Source organism: Oncorhynchus tshawytscha, linkage group LG07 (genome assembly GCF_018296145.1).
Source record: "Oncorhynchus tshawytscha isolate Ot180627B linkage group LG07, Otsh_v2.0, whole genome shotgun sequence".
NCBI classification, from domain to species: domain Eukaryota; kingdom Metazoa; phylum Chordata; class Actinopteri; order Salmoniformes; family Salmonidae; genus Oncorhynchus; species Oncorhynchus tshawytscha.
Genome location: NC_056435.1, coordinates 61,438,116 through 61,458,202, shown reverse-complemented (window position 1 = coordinate 61,458,202; position 20,087 = coordinate 61,438,116). Strand labels below are relative to the sequence as shown.

Sequence of the window (20,087 nt, the reverse complement as noted above, 5' to 3'; positions counted from 1 at the left end):
ATATCACCACCACTGTCTGCTGTGCTGGTCTGATGCAGTCAGGTGACTCCATTCCTATCACTCATTAACCCTAATGATAACGGGTTACTAGTGTAAACTGGCTCTAACTAAACTGGGTTACATTCAGACACTGTGTGTGACGCAAGCACTATGGCCTGAGGTTTTCAACATTTGCGAGAAAAAGGATACAGTTGAGTCACAGTGACTGTCCCTTGTATTTTAGTGACCCTGCTCTGATGGCTAGCACACAACAAACTGTGTGAAATGCCAATACAATTAGTAGAGTTGTAATGTCCTGACTTAACCTGTGTGGTTGCTACAATACTAACATTGGTACAACTATGCCCCAATCACCTGAGCTATTATCATAATTTGTCATTAATTAATGGCGGTAGCACAAACCTGCAATTTGTGTGCACCTTGAATAACTTTCCTGCAAAGGTCAATACAGTTCATTGACCAATATGATGACAATGATTAAAGATACACTATGCAAAAATCACTCCACTATTTCCTGGTTGCAAAAATTCTAATAGTTTCCCTAATTTCAGTTTGTTATAAAAAAAAAACAAGCAGTCATTGTGGAGGGAATCATTGTACCATCTAAACTACTTTGAAATATATTTTCTATACCCAAAAACATTGTATTTTCAGCAGTTTGAATCTGGTGTACAAAACTAAAAGTAAAAGACACAAAAACTCAACTTAAGAATGGAAGCATATTGTAGAAATAGAATAGATCTACCCTGTCTTAGACTTGCTTTCAATGATAATGAAATATCTATAACTCACATTTCTATGTGAATTTGGTTGGGGTGCCCAAAAAGTTACATGTTGTAGCTTTACTTTATTGACATTTGCAGGAGTTTATGGTAAATGGGAGTGGTAAACTAAGCTATAACCTACTGACCATTGCTGTCCTATCTTTCTGTCTCTATAACAACCTGTTTTATGGTATAGATATGAACCAATGAGGAAATTATCACATTTTAGAGACTGTCATAAACTTCTGTTTTAAACTATACCACACACACTTCTCAACTGGTCTGGGAAAAGTATGATTCCATATAAAGTTATACTGAAAAAATATACCATACACTGATTAAGTTTACGACCTCCCCTTGCGGCTAGACCGCCCTATCATATCACACGATTTCAACTGTTGTGTAATTCCTAATGGCTGTTACAGTCGCTCACATGCAGCAACCAGCCTTCTGACATTCTCGGCCCGAAATAAAGAGCAACGGTGTCCACACGATCCCTCTCTGCACGCCAGTAGGGGAGACTTTGGCCAGCATTAAAGTAAGGGTAATGATCATTTTTAATATTCAACTGCATATTTCTATGTGTTGAGATTTGCTATCTCGAGATTGCACAGTGCACAATGTTCTACAATTTGACGTTTGTTTCTGGGTCGCGCACCTAGCTTTACGTACGTGACATCGTTGTGTTTATACATTACTTTATAAAGGTTTGCAACGTTGCCAATCTGCAAGGTAGCTTGCTTACACTGTAATAAACTCATATGACGCTGTCAGAAAAGTTATCACTTTGTGGTGTAGCAACTTTCATTTGTGTTTTCTATAGGAGAGTGTATTGCAAAAGTGAAACTTCACTGTGCATCATTAAACATTTATTCAAAGATTTGTTTCTGCACACTTTTCATTGTAGGGAAGATATATTTAGGCTTTTTGCACGTAGAAGTCTAGTGTACTGTAGAGCTACGTCGATTCTATTGGTCAATCCTCCATAGGCAGGGATCTGCTCTGCAACGTGATTGGTTGAAATAAGTGCGACCCCAAGGTATAAAATCTGGAGAAAAAATACACCTTTTGAGTGAAAGTCATTGAGGGTGTTCCAGCGGATCACTTTTGCCCAGCCGGTGACCATCGTTGGAAAAGTGTGTTGCATTATTGGGAATAAAACAATAATCTGATTTGCACCTACATGTCGACTGTATGAACTTTACAAAAATCCTGTGTTCACAGGTCATGAAGTTTTGATTGCAGTCGACTGCAAGTTTCTGCAGTTGCTATTCACCAACTTCATCCTGCAACCATGGCCTGCATTGTGGGAGGCTCTAATAATTAGGCTGTTTTGTTTGACCCATGCAAACGTGATAAAAGACATGACTGAAACAAGAACCAACTTTGTCACAATTTGTGTATACAGATGCAGTAGATATACATATAAATTAATGTGATATGAGTATTTCTCTCATTAACTGATTGTACAATGTACACACATTTATGTTCAGTTTGTGAGTGTGATATGGGGGTTGGAGAACAGCTTGTATAAATAATGGCAACACTGACATATTGATCTGAGCCTTGCTGTTGGAAAACCACATCAGTGTCTGACCTTCGGCTGTCGCAGTTGAACCTCTAACGAATTGAATCCTCGACATTCGTATACAGTCGGTTGCTTGAGACTTACCATTCAAACGTGCCCACTGTCAACCACTTTTCATGACCTTACTAACAAATGGATCTGATATTTGCTGATCTATTTGCCTGATTTTACACAAATGAAAATGGAAAACTTCTGGATAACATAAATATCATTAGGTTATTTTGAAATTGATCATATTCAAATGCTTCTGTTATAAATCTCGAGAAGTGCTTGAAGAAAGTAAAATGCTGTTTTTCTGTGGTGTTGCCTTTTTGTGTCAGTAGTTTGTGATCGCTCATGATGAGGATAGCGGTGATTGGTCAGAGTGTTTTTGGCCTGGAGGTGTACAAGGAGTTGAGGAAGGAGGGCCACACCATCGTTGGAGTGTTCACTATACCTGACAAGGATGGCAAAGCCGACCCTCTAGGTGAGCAGGCATCACAGCACCTTTTTTCCTCAGCAATAACAAGACCCTCTGTCTCTACACTGCTATAATGCAAAATTAATTTGCATATGAAACACAAAAGAGATATTCTTATAGTGGTGGGAGTCTTACTTTTTGCCGAAGGACATTTTACTTGGATATCAAGAACCCGCTCGAAGCCTTTGGATAAACAGTATGCATATTGAATTTTCTACCCTTTTCTATCAGGTTTTGTCCTCACACCAGAGTACATAAAGTAAACCAAAGACTACACAGAGAACACATATTGTGAAGGCAAACATAATATCATCTTTTTAATGTCAAGGGAAGTTTCAACTCGCACATTATCAGTCAAAGAACAGTCCTGTCCCAAATTATAAGAGAAAATCAATGGATTCTTCTTAAAATGTTGAAAGGAAACAGGGGCCTTGACCATGTCAACTGAACACTGATAAAAGTTGTGCCTGTTGTTCACCCCAGACCAAAGTAGACATTAGATACATTCCACTAGGCGCACACTGGTTGAATCAACGTTGTTTCCACGTAATTTTAATGAAATTACGTTGAACCAACGTGGAAGAGACGTTGTGCCCAGTGGGATCACATCAATCCTTTCCCCCATGTCCTCTGTCCTCAATGCATTTTCATAATCAACATAAACAAGTATAAACATACAGCCCATGGTAATTACCATTTACATTTGGCTTTATTGAAAATGTTGATGCCTACAGCCAACCTGTGAAATTCCCCTACCTAAAAGGAGCCAAGGGCCCTGTTTGTATACATTAAATACGTGTCTCTTGATGTAGCCTGATCTGACATGATTGACTTTGTGAACTCTATTCAGTGGCACACTTACTTTTACCCAACCAACCTGAACCAGAACCTGGGCTTGAGGAGATGATGAATATGACGGGATCTCCTCTGACACCTAGGATCCATCAATTCAAAGTCCAATTAAGCAGCTCTGCAAACGTTATAATGTAAATATGGAGTTTCGCAGAGCAACTATAGTCATTACTGCCATTACTCATGGTATGTACTTCCAAAGAAAAGTCTAAATAAAATAAATGATATTTCGGGATACTGTAATGCTGCTGGATAAGCCGACCTGTGCATGGCAGTAATGAGTGATTTTATTGGAGGTGCGCATGCACACTTGGTTAAAAATAATAGATCATTGTTATTTAGATCTTTTTTGGAAGTACACACTGTGTGTAACGGCAGTAAGGATGACAGTTGCTTACAAAGAACTTACAAAGGGCCAAGGACAAAGGGTAATTCCATGGTAACGGAATTACGCTGCGACTGATTTTTCACTTTAAACAAAAAAAAAAACATTGATTTCAAAGTTTAACAAACCATACAACTCTATGCAAAATGACTACTTTGAACAATTTGCACAGTAAAAAAAAGATAATTAATGTTACCAAACATTGTATCTGCACAGTTCTTCCTAAAAATGTGTTTTTGTAAAATGTTCTGTGGAAATTGTTTAAACTAGTACTTGTGCATAGAGTTGTATTGTTTGGTAAATGTTGGAATCAATGTTTTTTTTGTTTGGTATACATTTTAAAGTGAAAAATATATGTCTTGGCGTAATTCCGTTTCCATGAAATTGCCACAAACAGCCCAGTACATCACTGGAGGTACATCACTGGGGCTGAGCTCCCTGCCATCCATGACCTCTATATCAGGCGGTGTGAAATCAATAAAGACCCCCACCACCCAAGCCAAGGAGTGTTATCTCTGCTTCCGCACGGCAAGTGGTACCGGTGCATCAAGTCTGACACCAACAGGCTCCTGAACAGCTTCTATCCCCAAGCCATAAATAGCTAACAAATGGCTACACAGACTTTCTGAGTTGGGCCTTGTATTTATATTCTCTATCCACACTCACAGGACTACAACACTCACGCACACTGACACTTCAACACACACATAACATGTACACACATTTATACTGACTCTATACACAACTCACATACAATCTTCATTTACACTGCTACTACTCTGTTTATCATACATCCAGATGCCTAGTCACCTTACCCCTATAGATATCACTCCAGTATCCCTGCACATTGTAAATATGGTACTGGAACTGATCCTGTATATAGCTTCTTACTTTCCTGTGAATTTTTGTTCTACCTTGTTATTGTTTTGTACTACATTGACATTGATCACTACACTGTTGGTTTTAGAGCATGCAAGAAAGGCATTTCACATTTGATATTAACTTGAAATCATATAATTACTATAATGGTTGGGCAAGCCCCTTAGACCATGGCAATTCGACTTGAATTACATACGGTATGGGAGAAACATCCCTCCTGTCTTCTCCCCTCTACACCTGCAGGCGCGGAGGCTGAGAAGGATGGTGTGAACGTCTTCAAGTTCCCACGCTGGCGCCTGAAAGGGAAAGGCATCCCGGAGGTGGTGCAGGTCTACAAGGCCACGGGGGCCGAGCTCAACGTCATGCCCTTCTGCTCCCAATTCATCCCCATGGAGGTCATCGACCACCCGGCCCACGGTTCCATCATCTACCACCCCTCCCTGCTGCCCCGACACAGGGGGGCCTCCGCCATCAACTGGTGAGTCGGTGGCTGCTTGGACAAACGGATGGATGTTGGTTGGGTGGATGGACAAACGGATGATTGGTTGATTGATGAGAGGCTTGCGTGGGTAAACTAAAAAACGTCAAGTAGCTTGAGTGTGTTAGGCTTACTTTACCCTCTCCATGGGTTTGACAACAGGACCTTGATCCACGGGGACAAGAAAGGTGGGTTCACAGTGTTCTGGGCGGATGACGGACTCGACACTGGACCAATCCTGCTGCAGAGGGAGTGTGATGTGGAGCCTGATGACACTGTCAACACCATCTACAAGAGGTTCCTCTTCCCTGAGGGAGTGAAAGGCACAGTAAGTCAAAGAGATACAACAAGGCCACACTTCAGTACTCTGAGGAATGCAGAGTTTTCTCTGTCTGTCACATAGGGCCAGCCAAATCAACAAATATTGTTTGAAACAGAGTTTCATGTATGCAAAAATAAAGTGCAGCATAGTACAACAACACATGGAGGGTGAGACCATTCCGTACTGTTGGGAATCTTTGAGCATGTTTGTCAAGTTTACCTGATTCACAGGTGGATGCAGTGAGGCTGATCGCAGCAGGGAATGCCCCAAAGATCGTCCAGCCAGAGGAGGGAGCCACCTATGAGGGGATTCAGAAGAAAGACAATGCCAAGGTAGGCCAAGACCTTAACTAAATTCTCTACACACACTGCTCCTGCCATCTTGCTTCTAACCACAAGTTCAGTGGACAGCTCAAGCACTCCTGTAACACTATGTTTGAGATGACATATTACATAGGACCACATATTACATACTGAGATTACAAATTACATAGGACCACATATTACATATTACATAGGACCACATATTACATATTGAGATTACATATTACATAGGACCACATATTTCCTATTGTTTGATTCAGATATGCATGTCTATGTTGATTTCAGGTAATTAGTTATTATGATTTGTGTTTTTCTGTAGATTGACTGGAACCAGTCTGCACAGGTCCTACACAACTGGATCAGAGGAAATGACAAAGTGCCTGGAGCCTGGGCAGAGGTTGATGGACAGGTAAGAATATAGTTGTTAACTGAGCGTATTGTTTGTTGGTTCAGTAATGCCACTGTCAGCCAGCCAAAAGAACATGCTGAGAAGGATTATCACCACAGCAAGCAAGGTACTTGAAGTCAAACTGACAGGCTTGATGAGATCTTCAAGGTCAGGGCCCTCAGCAAGGCTCACAAAATAATTTTAGACCCAAGCTTCCCCCTGTACCTGGACTTTGAACTATTCCCCTCTGGGTGCAGGTATAGGGCACCCCCCTGCAGTAAAAACAGCACTAAACAATAATTTTGACCAAATATGATATCCCTATGGTGGCGGCAGGTAGCCTGGCAGGTAGGAGCTTTGGGCAAGTAACCGAAAAGTTGCTTGATCGAATCTCCGAGCTGATATGGTAAAAATCTGTCGTTCTGCCCCTGAGCAAGGCAGTTACCCCACAGTTCCTCGGGCGCCGATGATGTCGATTAAGGCAGCCCCCAGCACCTCTTTGATTCAGAGGGGTTGGGTTAAATGCGGAAGACACATTTCAGTTGAATTCATTCAGTTGTACAACTGACTAGGTATCCCCCTTTCCTTTCCTAAATAGCTCAAGCTAATGTCCCTATCCATTTACTGAGACCACTATCCATTCACTGAGACAACTATCCATTTACTGAGACCACTATCCATTCACTGAGACAACTATTCATTCACTGAGACCACTATCCATTCACTGAGACCACTATCCATTCACTGAGACCACTATCCATTCACTGAGACCACTATCCATTCACTGAGACCACTATCCATTCACTGAGACCACTATCCATTCACTGAGACCACTATCCATTCACTAAGACCACTATCCATTCACTGAGACCACTATCCATTCACTGAGACCACTATCCATTCACTAAGACCACTATCCATTCACTGAGACCACTATCCATTCACTGAGACCACTATCCATTCACTAAGACCACTATCCATTCACTGAGACCACTATCCATTCACTGAGACCAGCAGGCTGGGCTTCTTACTGTATCTACTGTGTATACATGTCATGAATGTGTATTGTCCTTTTCTTAAACAGCATTTTGAAACAAGTACGTGATACAGCAACACATTTTCCCCAAGGGTACAATAAAGACAGTAAAGTACATGCAGAGCCTGTGGTCTAACTGTAATGCTCCTACTCCCCCCCCGGAGACCGGTGTTCAAATCCCTGTGTCCACCCTTCCTGTTTCTAACTGTCTAATAAAATGTGAATCATATAGCCGTGTTCTCACCTGTTCAGTCACATCAGTGCAGATGAGGTATAGGAGAAAAGGAAAGGAGGCCAGTCTAGACTATTGAGCTCCACCCAAAGGCTGATTCCACTGCGGTCTCTCCTGTCTCTCCTCTAGAAGGTGACGTTCTACGGTTCCTCTCTGCTAGACAGTGGTGCCACTGCTATTGGTCAGCCCCTGGAGATCCCTGGTGCCAGTCAACCCGGTCTGGTCTCTAAGGCGGGCCTGATGCTGTTTGGCAACGACGGCAAAGCGGTAGGTCGTTTAATGTTACACAAACATCATTTAAAGATTATAATTATATTACTACCACTACCAGAGATTCTTGATTGTTTTTAAAGCCTAATGTCATATTATCACAATTTCATAGGACCACAGCTTTTCCTTTGGTTGTAAGTTTTGTAAGACGAAACATTTGTTTCTAACTTTTGAGCTATATGTATGTAGCATCCCTGCATGCAGACATGCTATACTACCTGGCCTTCAGGTCAAGGCTTTTATAGCACAGTTTGTAGTATTTGTATGTGTATTTATTATGGATCCCCATTAGCTGCTGCTTTTCCTGGGGTCCAGCAAAATTAAGGCAGTTTATAAAATTTAAAAACATTACAATAAATTCACAGATTTCACAACACACTGTGTGCTTTCAGGCCCCTACTCCTCCACTACCACATATCTACAGTACTAAATCCACGTGTATGTATAGTGCGTATGTTATCGTGTGTCTGTGTATGCATGTGTCTGTGCCAATGTTTGTGTTGCTTCACAGTCACCACTGTTCCATAAGGTGTTTTTTTAATCTGTTTTTTAAAATCTAATTTTACTGCTTGCTTCAGTTACTTAATGTGGAATAGAGTTCCATGTAGTCATGGCTCTATGTAGTACTGTGTCCCTCCCATAGTCTGTTCTGGACTTGGGAACTGTGAAGAGACCTCTTGTGTCATGTCTTGTGAGGTATGCATGGGTTTCTAAGCTTTGCACCAGTAGTTCAAACAGACAGCTCAGTGCATTCAACATGTCAATACCTCTCATAAATAAAAGTAGTGATGAAGTCAATCTCTCCTCTACTTTCAACTAGGACAGATTGACATGCATATGATTAATTTTAGCTCTCTGTGTACATCCAAGGGCCAGCCGTGGTGCCCTGTTCTGAGCCAATTGCAATTTTCCAAAGTCCTTTTTTGTGGCACCTGACCACACAACTGAACAGTAGTCAAGGTGTGACAAAACTAGGGCCTGTAGAACCTGCCTTGTTGATAGTGTTGTTAAGAAGGCAGAGCATCGCTTTACTATAGACAGACTTCTCCCCATCTTAGCCACTACTGCATCAATATGTTTTGACCATGACAGTTTACAATCTAGTGTTACTCCAAGCAGTTTAGTCATCTCAACTTGCTCGATTTACATATTATTTATTACAAGATGTAGTTGAGGTTTAGGGTAAAGTGAGTGTTATTTTCCAAATACAATGCTTTTAGTTTTAGAAATATTTCGGGCTAATTTATTCCTTGCCACCCACTCTGAAACTAACTGCAGCTCTTTGTTGTGTGTTGCAGTCATTTCAGTCATCATTGTAGTAGCTGACGTGTATAGTGTTGAGTCAACCGCATACATAGAAACTCTGGCTTTACTCAAAGTCAGTGGCATGTCGTTAGTAAAAAATTTAAAAAGCAAGCTACCCTGGGGAATTCCTGATTCCAACTGGATTATATTTGATAGGCTTCCATTTAAAGAAACCTTCTGTGTTCTGTTAGACAAGTAACTCTTTATCCACATTATAGCAGGGGGTGTAAAGCCATAACACATACATTTTTCCAGCAGTAGACAATGATCAATAATGTCAAAAGCTGCACTGAAGTCTAACAAGACAGCCCCCACAATAATTTTATCATCAATTTCTCTCGCCAATCATTCATAATTTGTGTAAGTGCTGTGCTTGTTGAGTATCCTTCCCTATAAGCATGCTGAAATTCTGTTGTCAATTTGTTTACTGTTAAATAGCATTGTATCTGATCCAAAACATTTTTCCCCAGAAGTTTACTAAGGGTTGGTAACAGGCTGATTGGTCGGCTATTTGAGCCAGTAAAGGGGGCTTTACTATTCTTGGGTAGCGGAATGACTTTAGCTTCCCTCCAGGCCTGAGGGCACACACTCTCTAGTAGGCTTAAATTGAAGATAGGAGTGACAATATCGTCTGCTATTATCCTCAGTAATTTTCCATCCAGATTGTCAGACCCTGGTGACTTGTTATTGTTGATAGACAACAATCATTTTTTCCCCTCTTCCACACGGACTTTATGGAATTCAAAAGTACAATTCTTGTCTTTCATAATTCGGGTCCTATATACTTGGATGTGTAGTGTCAGCGTTTGTTGCTGGCATGCCATCCCTAAGTTTGCTTATCTTGTCAATGAAAAAGTCATTAAAAGTAGTTTGCAATATCAGTGGGCTTTGTGATGAATGAGCCATCTGATTCAATAAATGAAGGAGCCGAGTTGGCTTTTCCCCCCAAAAGTTCATTTAAGGTGCCCCAAAGCTTTTTACTATCATTCTTTATATAATTTCTTTGTTTCATAGTGTAGTTTCTTTTTATTTAGTTTAGTCACATGATTTCTTAATTTGCAGTACATTTGCCAATCGGTTGGGCTGCCAGACTTAATTGCCATCCCTCTCAACTATACCATTTTTCAATTCCTCATCAATCCAAGGGGATTTAACAGTTTTTACAGTTATTTTTTTAATGGGTGCGTGCTTATTAGTAAAGTGCAGCGTCTGGTTGCTCCTCATTACACACCACAGACCAGCAAATATTATATACATCATCAACATATGAATCACTACAAAACTTCTTATATGACCTCTTATACACTATATTAGGCCCAGCTTTTGGAACTTTGGTTTTCCTAGATATGGCTATTATATTGTGATCACAACATCCTATGGATTTGGATACTGCTTTAAAGCAAATATCTGCAGCGTTAGCAAAAATGTGATCAATACATGTTGATGATTTAATTCCTGTGCTGTAACTACCCTGGTAGGTTGACTGACAACCTGATCCAGGTTGCAGGCACTGGTTACAGTTTGACGTTTTTTACTGAGTGGGCAGCTTGATGATTGCCAGTCAATATTTAAATCACCCAGAAAATATACTTCTCTATTGATGTCACATACATTATTAAGCATTTCACACATATTATCCAGATACTGACTGTTAGCACTTGGTGGTCTATAGCAGCTTCCCACAATAATTTGCTTTAGGTGAGGCAGATTAACCTGTAGCCATATTTTTTCAACAGTATTTAACATTAGATGGTCTCTAAGCTTTACAGGAATGTGGTTCTGAATACAGACCGCAACACCGCCTCCGTTGGCATTTCTGTCTTTTCTGTAGATGTTATAACCATGTATTGCTACCACTATCATCAAAGGTATTATCTAAGTGAGTTTCAGAGATATGGATATGAATGTTATCTGTTACAAGCAAGTTATTGACTTCATGGACCTTGTTTCTTAGGCTACATATGTTAATATGGGCTATTTTTAGCACTTTTCTGGGTTGCTTGATTGTTTTTAACGCTTTACTGGGAAGCATATCAGAGGTAGACTTACTCATGTTATTTACATTGGAGCTGATAGTGCAGGGTGAGCTGCATAAAGTGGTGATCATACCCTGCCATCTCATGGTGACTGGCTGTTCCCCCTCATTAGCAGGGGAAATAACTGGTCTGTTAGTACTGTACTTTTTTTTGTCAGAGCTGGACCAATGACCTTTGGCCTGCGCTGAAAAGCTCTTTGTGTGGTGTTATGTAATATGTAGGAGTAACAGAGAGGGTAGACAGAGACTCTTCACTTTTTGTTTATTTCACTTTTGTTTATCCATTTCACTTGCTTTGGCAATGTAAAAATATGTTCCCGTGCCAATAAAGCTCCTTGAATTTTAATTGAGAGAGAGGATAGAGGGGTTTTGAGTGAGAGAGTGTGTTAGAGACTGACTGAATGAAAGAGAGAGTTGAGAGGCAGCCCAGTGTTAATGAATCATAGGGAGACTAATGTGTTTAGTAGCTCCATTGTCTTACCTCTTTTCAGTCAGCTCTATGGGCTGAATGCCATGGAATTTCCAGGAAGATGAATTAGTTTTGGGGACGTCTCCTCAATCAGCTCTAAATTTGTTTGTTCCCCATGATCTCACATTACTTTGGGGGAAATAGTATAAGGACATACTGTACATGTTTTACACGTTTATACATTCTGAATATATTTTTAAACCCATATTTGTCATCATGTTATGCTATTGGGTTGTATAAACATGCATTCAGGGTATATATGCAGACGTAATGTATCGAAGCCCAGAATGAGTCCTGCAAAAAAAGTGTTTTCTTTGACCAATCTGGGTTGACCATAGACCGTATAGGATATGACCCGAGTCTACGGTCTCGATATGACCCAGGTTTTTCTGGCCTCTACTGGTCATAAATTGTAATACAAATGGAGCTAAATAAAACTCAATGCGTCTCATTGTGAAGACAGGGAGAGTCTACCTGGGTTGTGTTCATTAGGTACAACAAATTTAAGAAAATGTATTAAAAAAATCTAATTTCTGTTTTACATTGCAAAAAGTTTTCCATCCCGTGCACTTATGGACACGCCCCGGGAGTTTTAACAGTGCTCAAAATCAGCCTGCAATAGCTAGGACTTTGACTTTGCAATTAGGACTTTATAAAAGTGAATTTATACAGTTACCCTGCATGCGTGTTTGAAGTCTGTTTGAAAAACAAAGCACATTTTCAGTGAACAAATTGGTTTGAATAATTAATAGGTGTATACCAACTTAATTCCCTTCAATAGGTCACTATTTTCCTAACATAGTTCTCAATTTGAGAACTGACATTCTTTGAAAGGGGTTATACTACGAAGCAAGCTAGATCTACGCAGGGTTTTCTAAAGCTAGCCAGCTTCAGTTAGCGTCCCATTCCAGCTCAGGCTTCATCCGTACTACTACGGTGGATATTTCTCATCCGCCTACCGCTAACTCTAGTAGGCTTGTAATTGCGTGTGCCCGTCGCATGTGGCTAGTCAAACTCTTCATTGAGACAATGCTGAAACATCAATCCATGTCAGTGCTGAAATCAAAATGAAATAAACTTTTAACATCGCCGTCTTTATTTTATTACTTGTGTTGTTAAGGCTGTGTAAGGGAGGCGAAGTCAGGTGCAGGAGAGCAGAGTAGAGTAAACAGGCACACTTTTATTCCATTCAACAATAGGCACAAAAAATGACATAAGTGCCCAAAAACACAGAACATAAACTATCGCGCGTGAACATACACACAAAGACATGATGGGGAACAGAGGACTAAATACATGTAGACTGATTGGGGAATGAAAACCAGGTGTGAAAACCAAGACAAAACAAATGGACAGATTAAAAATGGAGCGGAGATGGCTAGAAAGCCGGTGACGTCAATCGCCGAACGCCGCCTGAACAAGGAGAGGAGCCGACTTCGGCTGAAGTCGTGACAGTACCCCCCTAGACGCGCGGCCACAGCGGCGCGCCGACACCGGCCTCGGGGACGACCCGGAGGGTGAGGCGCAGTGCGATCCGGCTGGCGACTGTGAAACTCCCGCAGCAGTTCAGGATCCAAAACATCTGCAACCGGAACCCAGCACCTCTCCTCCGGACCGTACACCTCCCACTCCACAATGTACTGAAGGCCCCCTGCCCAACGCCTCGAATCCAGGATGGAACGAACGATGTACGCCGGGGACCCCTCGATGTCCAAAGGGGGCGGAGGGACCTCCCGCACCTCAGATTCCTGGAGCGGACCAACCACCACCGGCCTGAGGAGAGACACATGGAACGATGGGTTAATACGATAATCAGAGGGAAGCTGTAATCTGTAACATACCTCGTTCACCCTCCTCAGGACTTAAGGGCCCCACAATCCGCGGACCCAGCTTCGGGCAGGGCAGGTGGAGGGGCAGGTTTTCGGGTCGAGAGCCAGACCTAGTCCCCCGGTGCGAACACCAGGGTCTCACGGTGGTGATGGTCCGCGCTGGGTTTTCTGGCGAAGCGCGGCTCGCTGGAGGTGTACACGGCCGGCTTCCCATGTCTCCTCCGAGGCGCCTGAATCAGTCGTCCACCGCAGGAGCCTCGGTCTGACCCTGATGCCACAGCGCCAGAACCAGCTGGTACCCCAATACACACTGAAAAGGGTGAGAGGTTAGTGGAGGAGTGGCGAAAACCTGCCCGTTACTCTCAGGGTGAAAACCTGAGGTAAGGCTGATCGAGACCCCCAGATGTTCCATGAACGCCTTCCAGACTCTCGACGTGAACTGGGGTCCCCGATCAGACACTATATCCTCAGGCACCCCGTAGTGCCAGAAGACGTGTGTCAACAGGGCTTCCGCAGTCTGTAGGGCCTTAGGAAGACCGGGCAGAGGGAGGAGACGACAGGACTTAGAGAAACGATCCACAACGACCAGGATCGTAGTGTTTCCCTGTGAAAGAGGTAGATCAGTTAAAAAATCCACAGACAGGTGTGACCAAGGTCGTTGTGGAACGGGTAAGGGGTGTAGCTTACCTCTGGGCAGGTGTCTCGGAGCCTTACACTGGGCACACACTGAGCAGGAGGAAACATAGATCCTCATGTCCTTAGCCAAGTTCGGCCACCATTACTTCCCAGTCAGACAGCGCACCATCCGACCGATCCCCGGATGACGTGTGGGGCCAATAGATCAACTGGTCACGGACAGCAGACGGAACGTACATACGTCCAACCGGACACTGGATGGGAGCGGGGTCTGTACACAACGCCTACTCAATGTCCGCGTCCAACTCCCACACGACCGGCGCTACCAGACAAGAGGCCGGGAGTATGGGAGTCTGATCCATGGGCCGCTCCTCTGTGTCATAGCCGGGACAGTGTGTCTGCCTTCGTATTCTGGGAACCTGGTCTGTAGGACAGGGTAAACACAAAACGGGTAAAGAACATGGCCCACCTTGCCTGATGAGGATTCAGTCTCCTTGCTGCCCGGATGTACTCCAGGTTGCGGTGGTCAGTCCAGATGAGGAAAGGGTGTTTAGTCAAGCCAATGTCTCCACGCCTTCAACGCTTTAAGCACAGCCAACAGCTCCCGGTCCCCCACATCATAGTTACGCTCCACTGGGCTGAGATCCTTCGAGAAGCACAGGAGTAGAGTTTTGGTGGCGTACCCGAGCGCTGAGAGAGCACGGCTCTTATCCCAGCCTCGGATGCGTCCACCTCCACTATGAACGCCAGAGAGGGATCCGGATGGGCCAACCCAGGAGCCGAGGTAAACAGAGCTCTTAGCTGCCCAAAAGCCCTGTCCGCCTCAGCCGACCACTGCAACCGTACCGGACCTCCCTTCAGCAGTGAGGTAATGGGAGCAGCCACCTGGCCAAAACCCTGGATAAATCTCTGGTAGTAATTGGCAAACCCAAAAAATCGCTGCACCTACTTTACCGTGGTGGGAGTTGTGGTGGGACAATTACGCACGGCTGCAATGCAGTCACTCTCCATCTCCACCCGATGTGGAAATGGGATACCCTAGGAAGGAGATGGCCTGCTGAAAGAACAGGCATTTCTCAGCCTTGACATACAGGTCATACTCCAACAGTCGTCCAAGTACCCTGCGTACAAAGGACACATGCTCGGCGCGTGTAGCGGAGTATATCAGAATGTCATTGATATACACCACTACACCCTGCCCATGCAGGTCCCTGAAAATCTCATCTACAAAGGATTGAAAAAACTGATGGAGCATTCATCCAACCTGTACGGCATGACTAAGTACTCATAATGCCCTGAGGTGGTACTAAACGCTGTCTTCCACTCGTACGCACCAGGTTATACGCACTCCTGAGATCCAGTTTAGCGAAGAAGCACGCCCTGTGCATTGACTCAATCGCTGTGGTGATAAGAGGTAGCGGGTAACTGTACCTCACCGTGATTTGATTGAGACTTCTATAGTCAATGCACGGGCGTAGACCTTCATCCTTCTTCTTCACAAAAAAGAAACTCGAGGAGGCGGGTGAAGTGGAGGACCGAATGTACCCCTGACGCAGGGATTCAGAAACATATGTCTCCATAGCCACCGTCTCCGCTTGTGACAGGGGATACACATGACTCCTGGGAAGCGCAGCGTCTGCCAGGAGATTTAGCGCGCAATCCCCCCGTCGATGAGGTGGTAATTGAGTCGCCGCCTTTTTACAGAAGGCGAGAGCCAAAACGGCATATTCTGGGGGGATGCGCACGGTGGAGACCTGGTCTGGACTTTCCACTGTGGTAGCACCAATGGAAACCCCTACACACCTCCCCGAGCACTCTCGCGGCCACCCCATGAGAGCCCTCTGTTGCCAGGAAATAGTGGGGTTATGAAGAGCTAACCAGGGAAGGCCTAGTACCACGGGAAACACAGGACAGTCCATGAGAAAGAGACTGATTCTACCTCGTGACCCCCCTGCGTCACCATGGTCAGGGAGATGGTGCCTCCCCTGATTAGCCCGGACCCTAATGGTTGACTATCCAGAGCGTGAACCGGGAAAGGTCTAACTACAGGAATAATGGAGATCCATAAACTAAGGGCTAATGCTCTGTTGATAAAATTCCCAGCTGCGCCTGAATCGACGAGCGCCTTATGTTGGGAATACGGGGGGGGCGAGGGAATCAGGGAAACAAACGGATACAAACAGGTGATCAACAGAGGACTCTGGATGAGTGTGGTGCGAACTCACCTGGGGTGACGCCAGAGTGCCCTGCCTGTTGCCTCGACTCCCAGAGGAACCAACACAGCACCGACCGGCAGTGTGCCCTCTGCGGCCACAGATGATGGCTCCCTCCTCCAGTCTCCCTACGAGCAGCCCCTCCCAACTCCATGGGCACTGAAGCGGGGGTGCTGGAAGATGGCACCGACAGAGCCCCCTCTGGACGTCCGCGGGTGACCAGCAGAATCCTGGGCGCTCCTCGTCCCCTGCCTTAAATGGAAGAGCCGTTCCTCAGCCGCTCTACCCTCGGGCGGATGGTCGAACACGGCCCAGAAGCGACGGGTGAACTCCTCGAAGTGGTCCAACGCTGTGTCTCCTTCTCCCCACACGGCGTTTGCCCACTCCAGAGCTCTTCCTGAGAGGCATGAGACGAGGGCAGAAACTCTCTCCCTTCCCGAGGGAGCTGGATGCACAGTGGCCAGGTAGAGGTCCAGTTGTAATAGGAATCCCTGGCACTGTGCTGCCGTCCCATCATACTCCCTGGGAAGGGAGAGGCGTAATCCCACTGGGACTGGTTTCGGACGGGACGGGTAGAGGGAACCCCGGTTGTGCTGGTTGAGGCACTGGGGAGACCTCCTGTCTCTCCCAGCGGTCCATGGTCTGGACAACGCAATCCATCATGGCACCAAGATGATTTAACATAGCTGAATATTCCTGAACGCGCTCCTCGACTCTTCTAACTGGGGTACCTGCTCCTGCTGACTCCATCGTTTGGTGTGTAATTCTGTTAAATCTGTGTAATGGAGACGAAGTCAGGTGCAGGAGAGCAGAGTAGAGTAAACAGGCGCACTTTTATTCCGTTCAACAACAGGCACAGAAAATGACATAAGTGCCCAAAAACACAGAACATAAACTATAAAAGTATCGCGCGTGAACATACACCGTTAACAATGAACAATTACACACAAAGACATGATGGGGAACAGAGGACTAAATACATGTAGATTGATTGGGGAATGAAAACCAGGTGTGTATAGAACAAGACAAAACAAATGGACATGTGAAAAATGGAGCGGTGATGGCTAGAGAGCCGGTGACGTCGATCGCCGAACGCCGCCCGAACAAGGAGAGGAGCCGACTTCGGCAGAAGTCGTGACAGGTGTGGTTATCAATGCACGATCACCTTATTTCCCACTCATATGATAAAAATAATTGGGCAGAATGACAGATTTGTACCGTGTCAGCTCAGGGGTTTGAACTTGCAAACCTTCCAGTTACTAGTCCAACGCTCTAACCACTAGACTACCCTGCCGCCCCATATGTTTTACTGTGTGTGAAGTTTCACATGCATTTGTAATTATTAAGTGTAATGTGCTAGGTATTTTAACATGACAATGTATTTTTTACAAATACAATATTTAATCAGTTGTCTTCCTCAAATTATTTAATTGGTCCTCGATTTGCAGCTCAGACACTTCATTCAGGATAAATGTATTTAGCCTGCCCCAGAGGAGGTTAGATCTGAAGGACTCAATGCCAAAGAAATTTACCAGGCTAAAATGTGAGCCACATTTGTGGTACTGGTTATTCCAAGTTGAACTCAGTGACCAAAGTTACCTCGCTAACCCCTCAAACTACATTTGTAGTATAGGGCTCAGGTCTAAAATCTACAGGATATGCCTCTGGCTTTTAAAAATGTTATATACAGTATAATCACACTTTTTTCCCCCTACCCTATCATCCCTACTCTGGTTGGAGTAAATTAACGGACAACAATACTTCTACTGCTATTTACAGCTCTTGTCGCTCACATTTACAGTACCCGTAGTTAAATCATTTTACATATATTCCTAATTTCCTCTTTCTTCGAGTGATGGATTTTCACCACAGTAGCCAATCCACCATTCATTAACTCCAACCCTGCGATGTCCACAGATTTTTTACATTTATTTAACCTTTATTTAACTAGGCAAGTCAGTTAAGAAAAAAAATCTTATTTACATTGACGGCCTAGGAACAGTGGGTTAACTGCCTTGTTCAGGGGCAGAACGACAGATGTTTTACCTTATCAGCTCAGGGATTTGATCTAGCAACCTTTTGGTTACTGGCCTAATGCTCTAACCACTAGGCTGCTGCCCCAGATTTTTCCCAGTATGCCATTATGCTATTTATTTTTTGCATTATATCCATCCATTTTACTGAATTACAAGGGTCCATAACTTCCCTATTTGTAACATTTCTACCAATAGTGTCCTAAATAATAATGATATTTCCCACTCACTGATCATGGTTTTTCAGATCCTCTAACAATACAGTTTGCAGGTCCATCTGAACCCTGATATTATGATAGAACAATCATTCCTGGACCAGACTCCAAAAGCAAGCCACCGAGGAACAGTATCAGAAAATCTTTATTCTGTTTTCTCGTGGCAGAGTCTGCACAAGGCTGACTATTCAATGCCCCATATATTGAGCATTATTTTTGTAGCAAGTATTTTATATAACAGCTTAAATTGAAATGAACGAAATGTGTCAATTGTTGTGACACATGTTTTTGTTGTTTTGGCACTCTACTCCAGCACATTGGATTTGAAATGATACAATGACTGTCAGCTTTAATTTGAGGGTATTTTCATCCATATTGGGTGAACTGTTTAGAGATTACTGCACTTTTTGAACATAGTCCCATTGTAGGGGACCAAAAGTATTGGGACAAATTCACTTGTGTATTAAAGTGTCAAAAGTGTAGTATTTGGTCCCATATTGCTAGCATGCAATGATTACATCACGCTTGTGACTCTACAAACTTGTTTGATGCATTTTCTGTTTGTTTTGGTTGTGTTTCAGATCATTTTGTGCCCAATAGAAATGAAATGGTAAATATATTATTGTGTCATTTTGGAGTCACTTTTATTGTAAATAAGAATAAAATGTTTCTAAACCCTTCTACATTCATTTGGATGCTACCATGATTACGCATAGTCCTGATTGAATTGTGAATAGTGATGAGTGAGAAAGTTACATGCACAAATATCTTATCACCAAGACATTACAAGAATGGAAGGTTATAATTGTTTTGGGTGGGGTATGGTATTTGTGAAAGTGATGTTTTTTTCACGCATGATTTGAAAAAGGTTTCTCCTGGAGTCAGTAGATCCAAGAATAAATATTTAAACTGCGATATCACTAGATAATTAATCAGGGTAATATTATTGTAAATGGATAGGTTTTTCCCTCCACAGTTTCAAGATTCTGTTTTTTTAATCAAAATGAGTTGCTTAACTTTTCCAGGATATGCACACAGGCCCATTAGTATACTGCTTGTGGTGTCAAAGGTTGTTGAAAAGTGTGTAGCAAAACAACTGATTGCCCACCTCAACAACAGCCCCTTCACATTACACTCCATGCAGTTTGGCTTCAGAGCGAAACACTCCACATAAACAGCCAACTGCTTTCTTCTGGAAAATGTGAAGTCTAAGATGGATAAAGGTGGCGTTGTTGGGGCTGTGTTTCTGGACCTAAGGAAGGCTTTTGATACTGTTAACCATGAGATTCTCATCACAAAATTGTTCAACTTTTCCCTCGATGCCTTGAGATGGATGAAATCATACCTTGAAGGCAGAACTCAGTGTGTCAGAGTG

The 20,087-nt window shown here is 43.5% G+C and overlaps 1 protein-coding gene across 4 annotated transcripts in view; it reads left to right on the top strand.

Moving 5' to 3' along the window:
- Window positions 1-1,172: 1,172 nt before the first annotated feature.
- Window positions 1,173-20,087, top strand: part of LOC112246202 (cytosolic 10-formyltetrahydrofolate dehydrogenase-like) — a 46,612-nt gene continuing 27,697 nt past the window's right edge. The window contains exons 1-7 of one of the 4 annotated variants that reach the window (XM_024414499.2): window positions 1,173-1,302; window positions 2,676-2,818; window positions 5,172-5,406; window positions 5,569-5,734; window positions 5,959-6,060; window positions 6,371-6,460; window positions 7,837-7,974. In XM_024414499.2, coding sequence (XP_024270267.1) covers window positions 2,689-2,818; window positions 5,172-5,406; window positions 5,569-5,734; window positions 5,959-6,060; window positions 6,371-6,460; window positions 7,837-7,974 — 861 coding nt within the window. In that variant the 5' untranslated portion in view covers window positions 1,173-1,302; window positions 2,676-2,688. Of the gene's footprint in view, window positions 1,309-2,672; window positions 2,819-5,171; window positions 5,407-5,568; window positions 5,735-5,958; window positions 6,061-6,370; window positions 6,461-7,836; window positions 7,975-20,087 lie in introns of all 4 variants that reach the window. The other 3 variants (XM_024414497.2, XM_024414498.2, XM_024414500.2) reach the window with 3 other exon arrangements.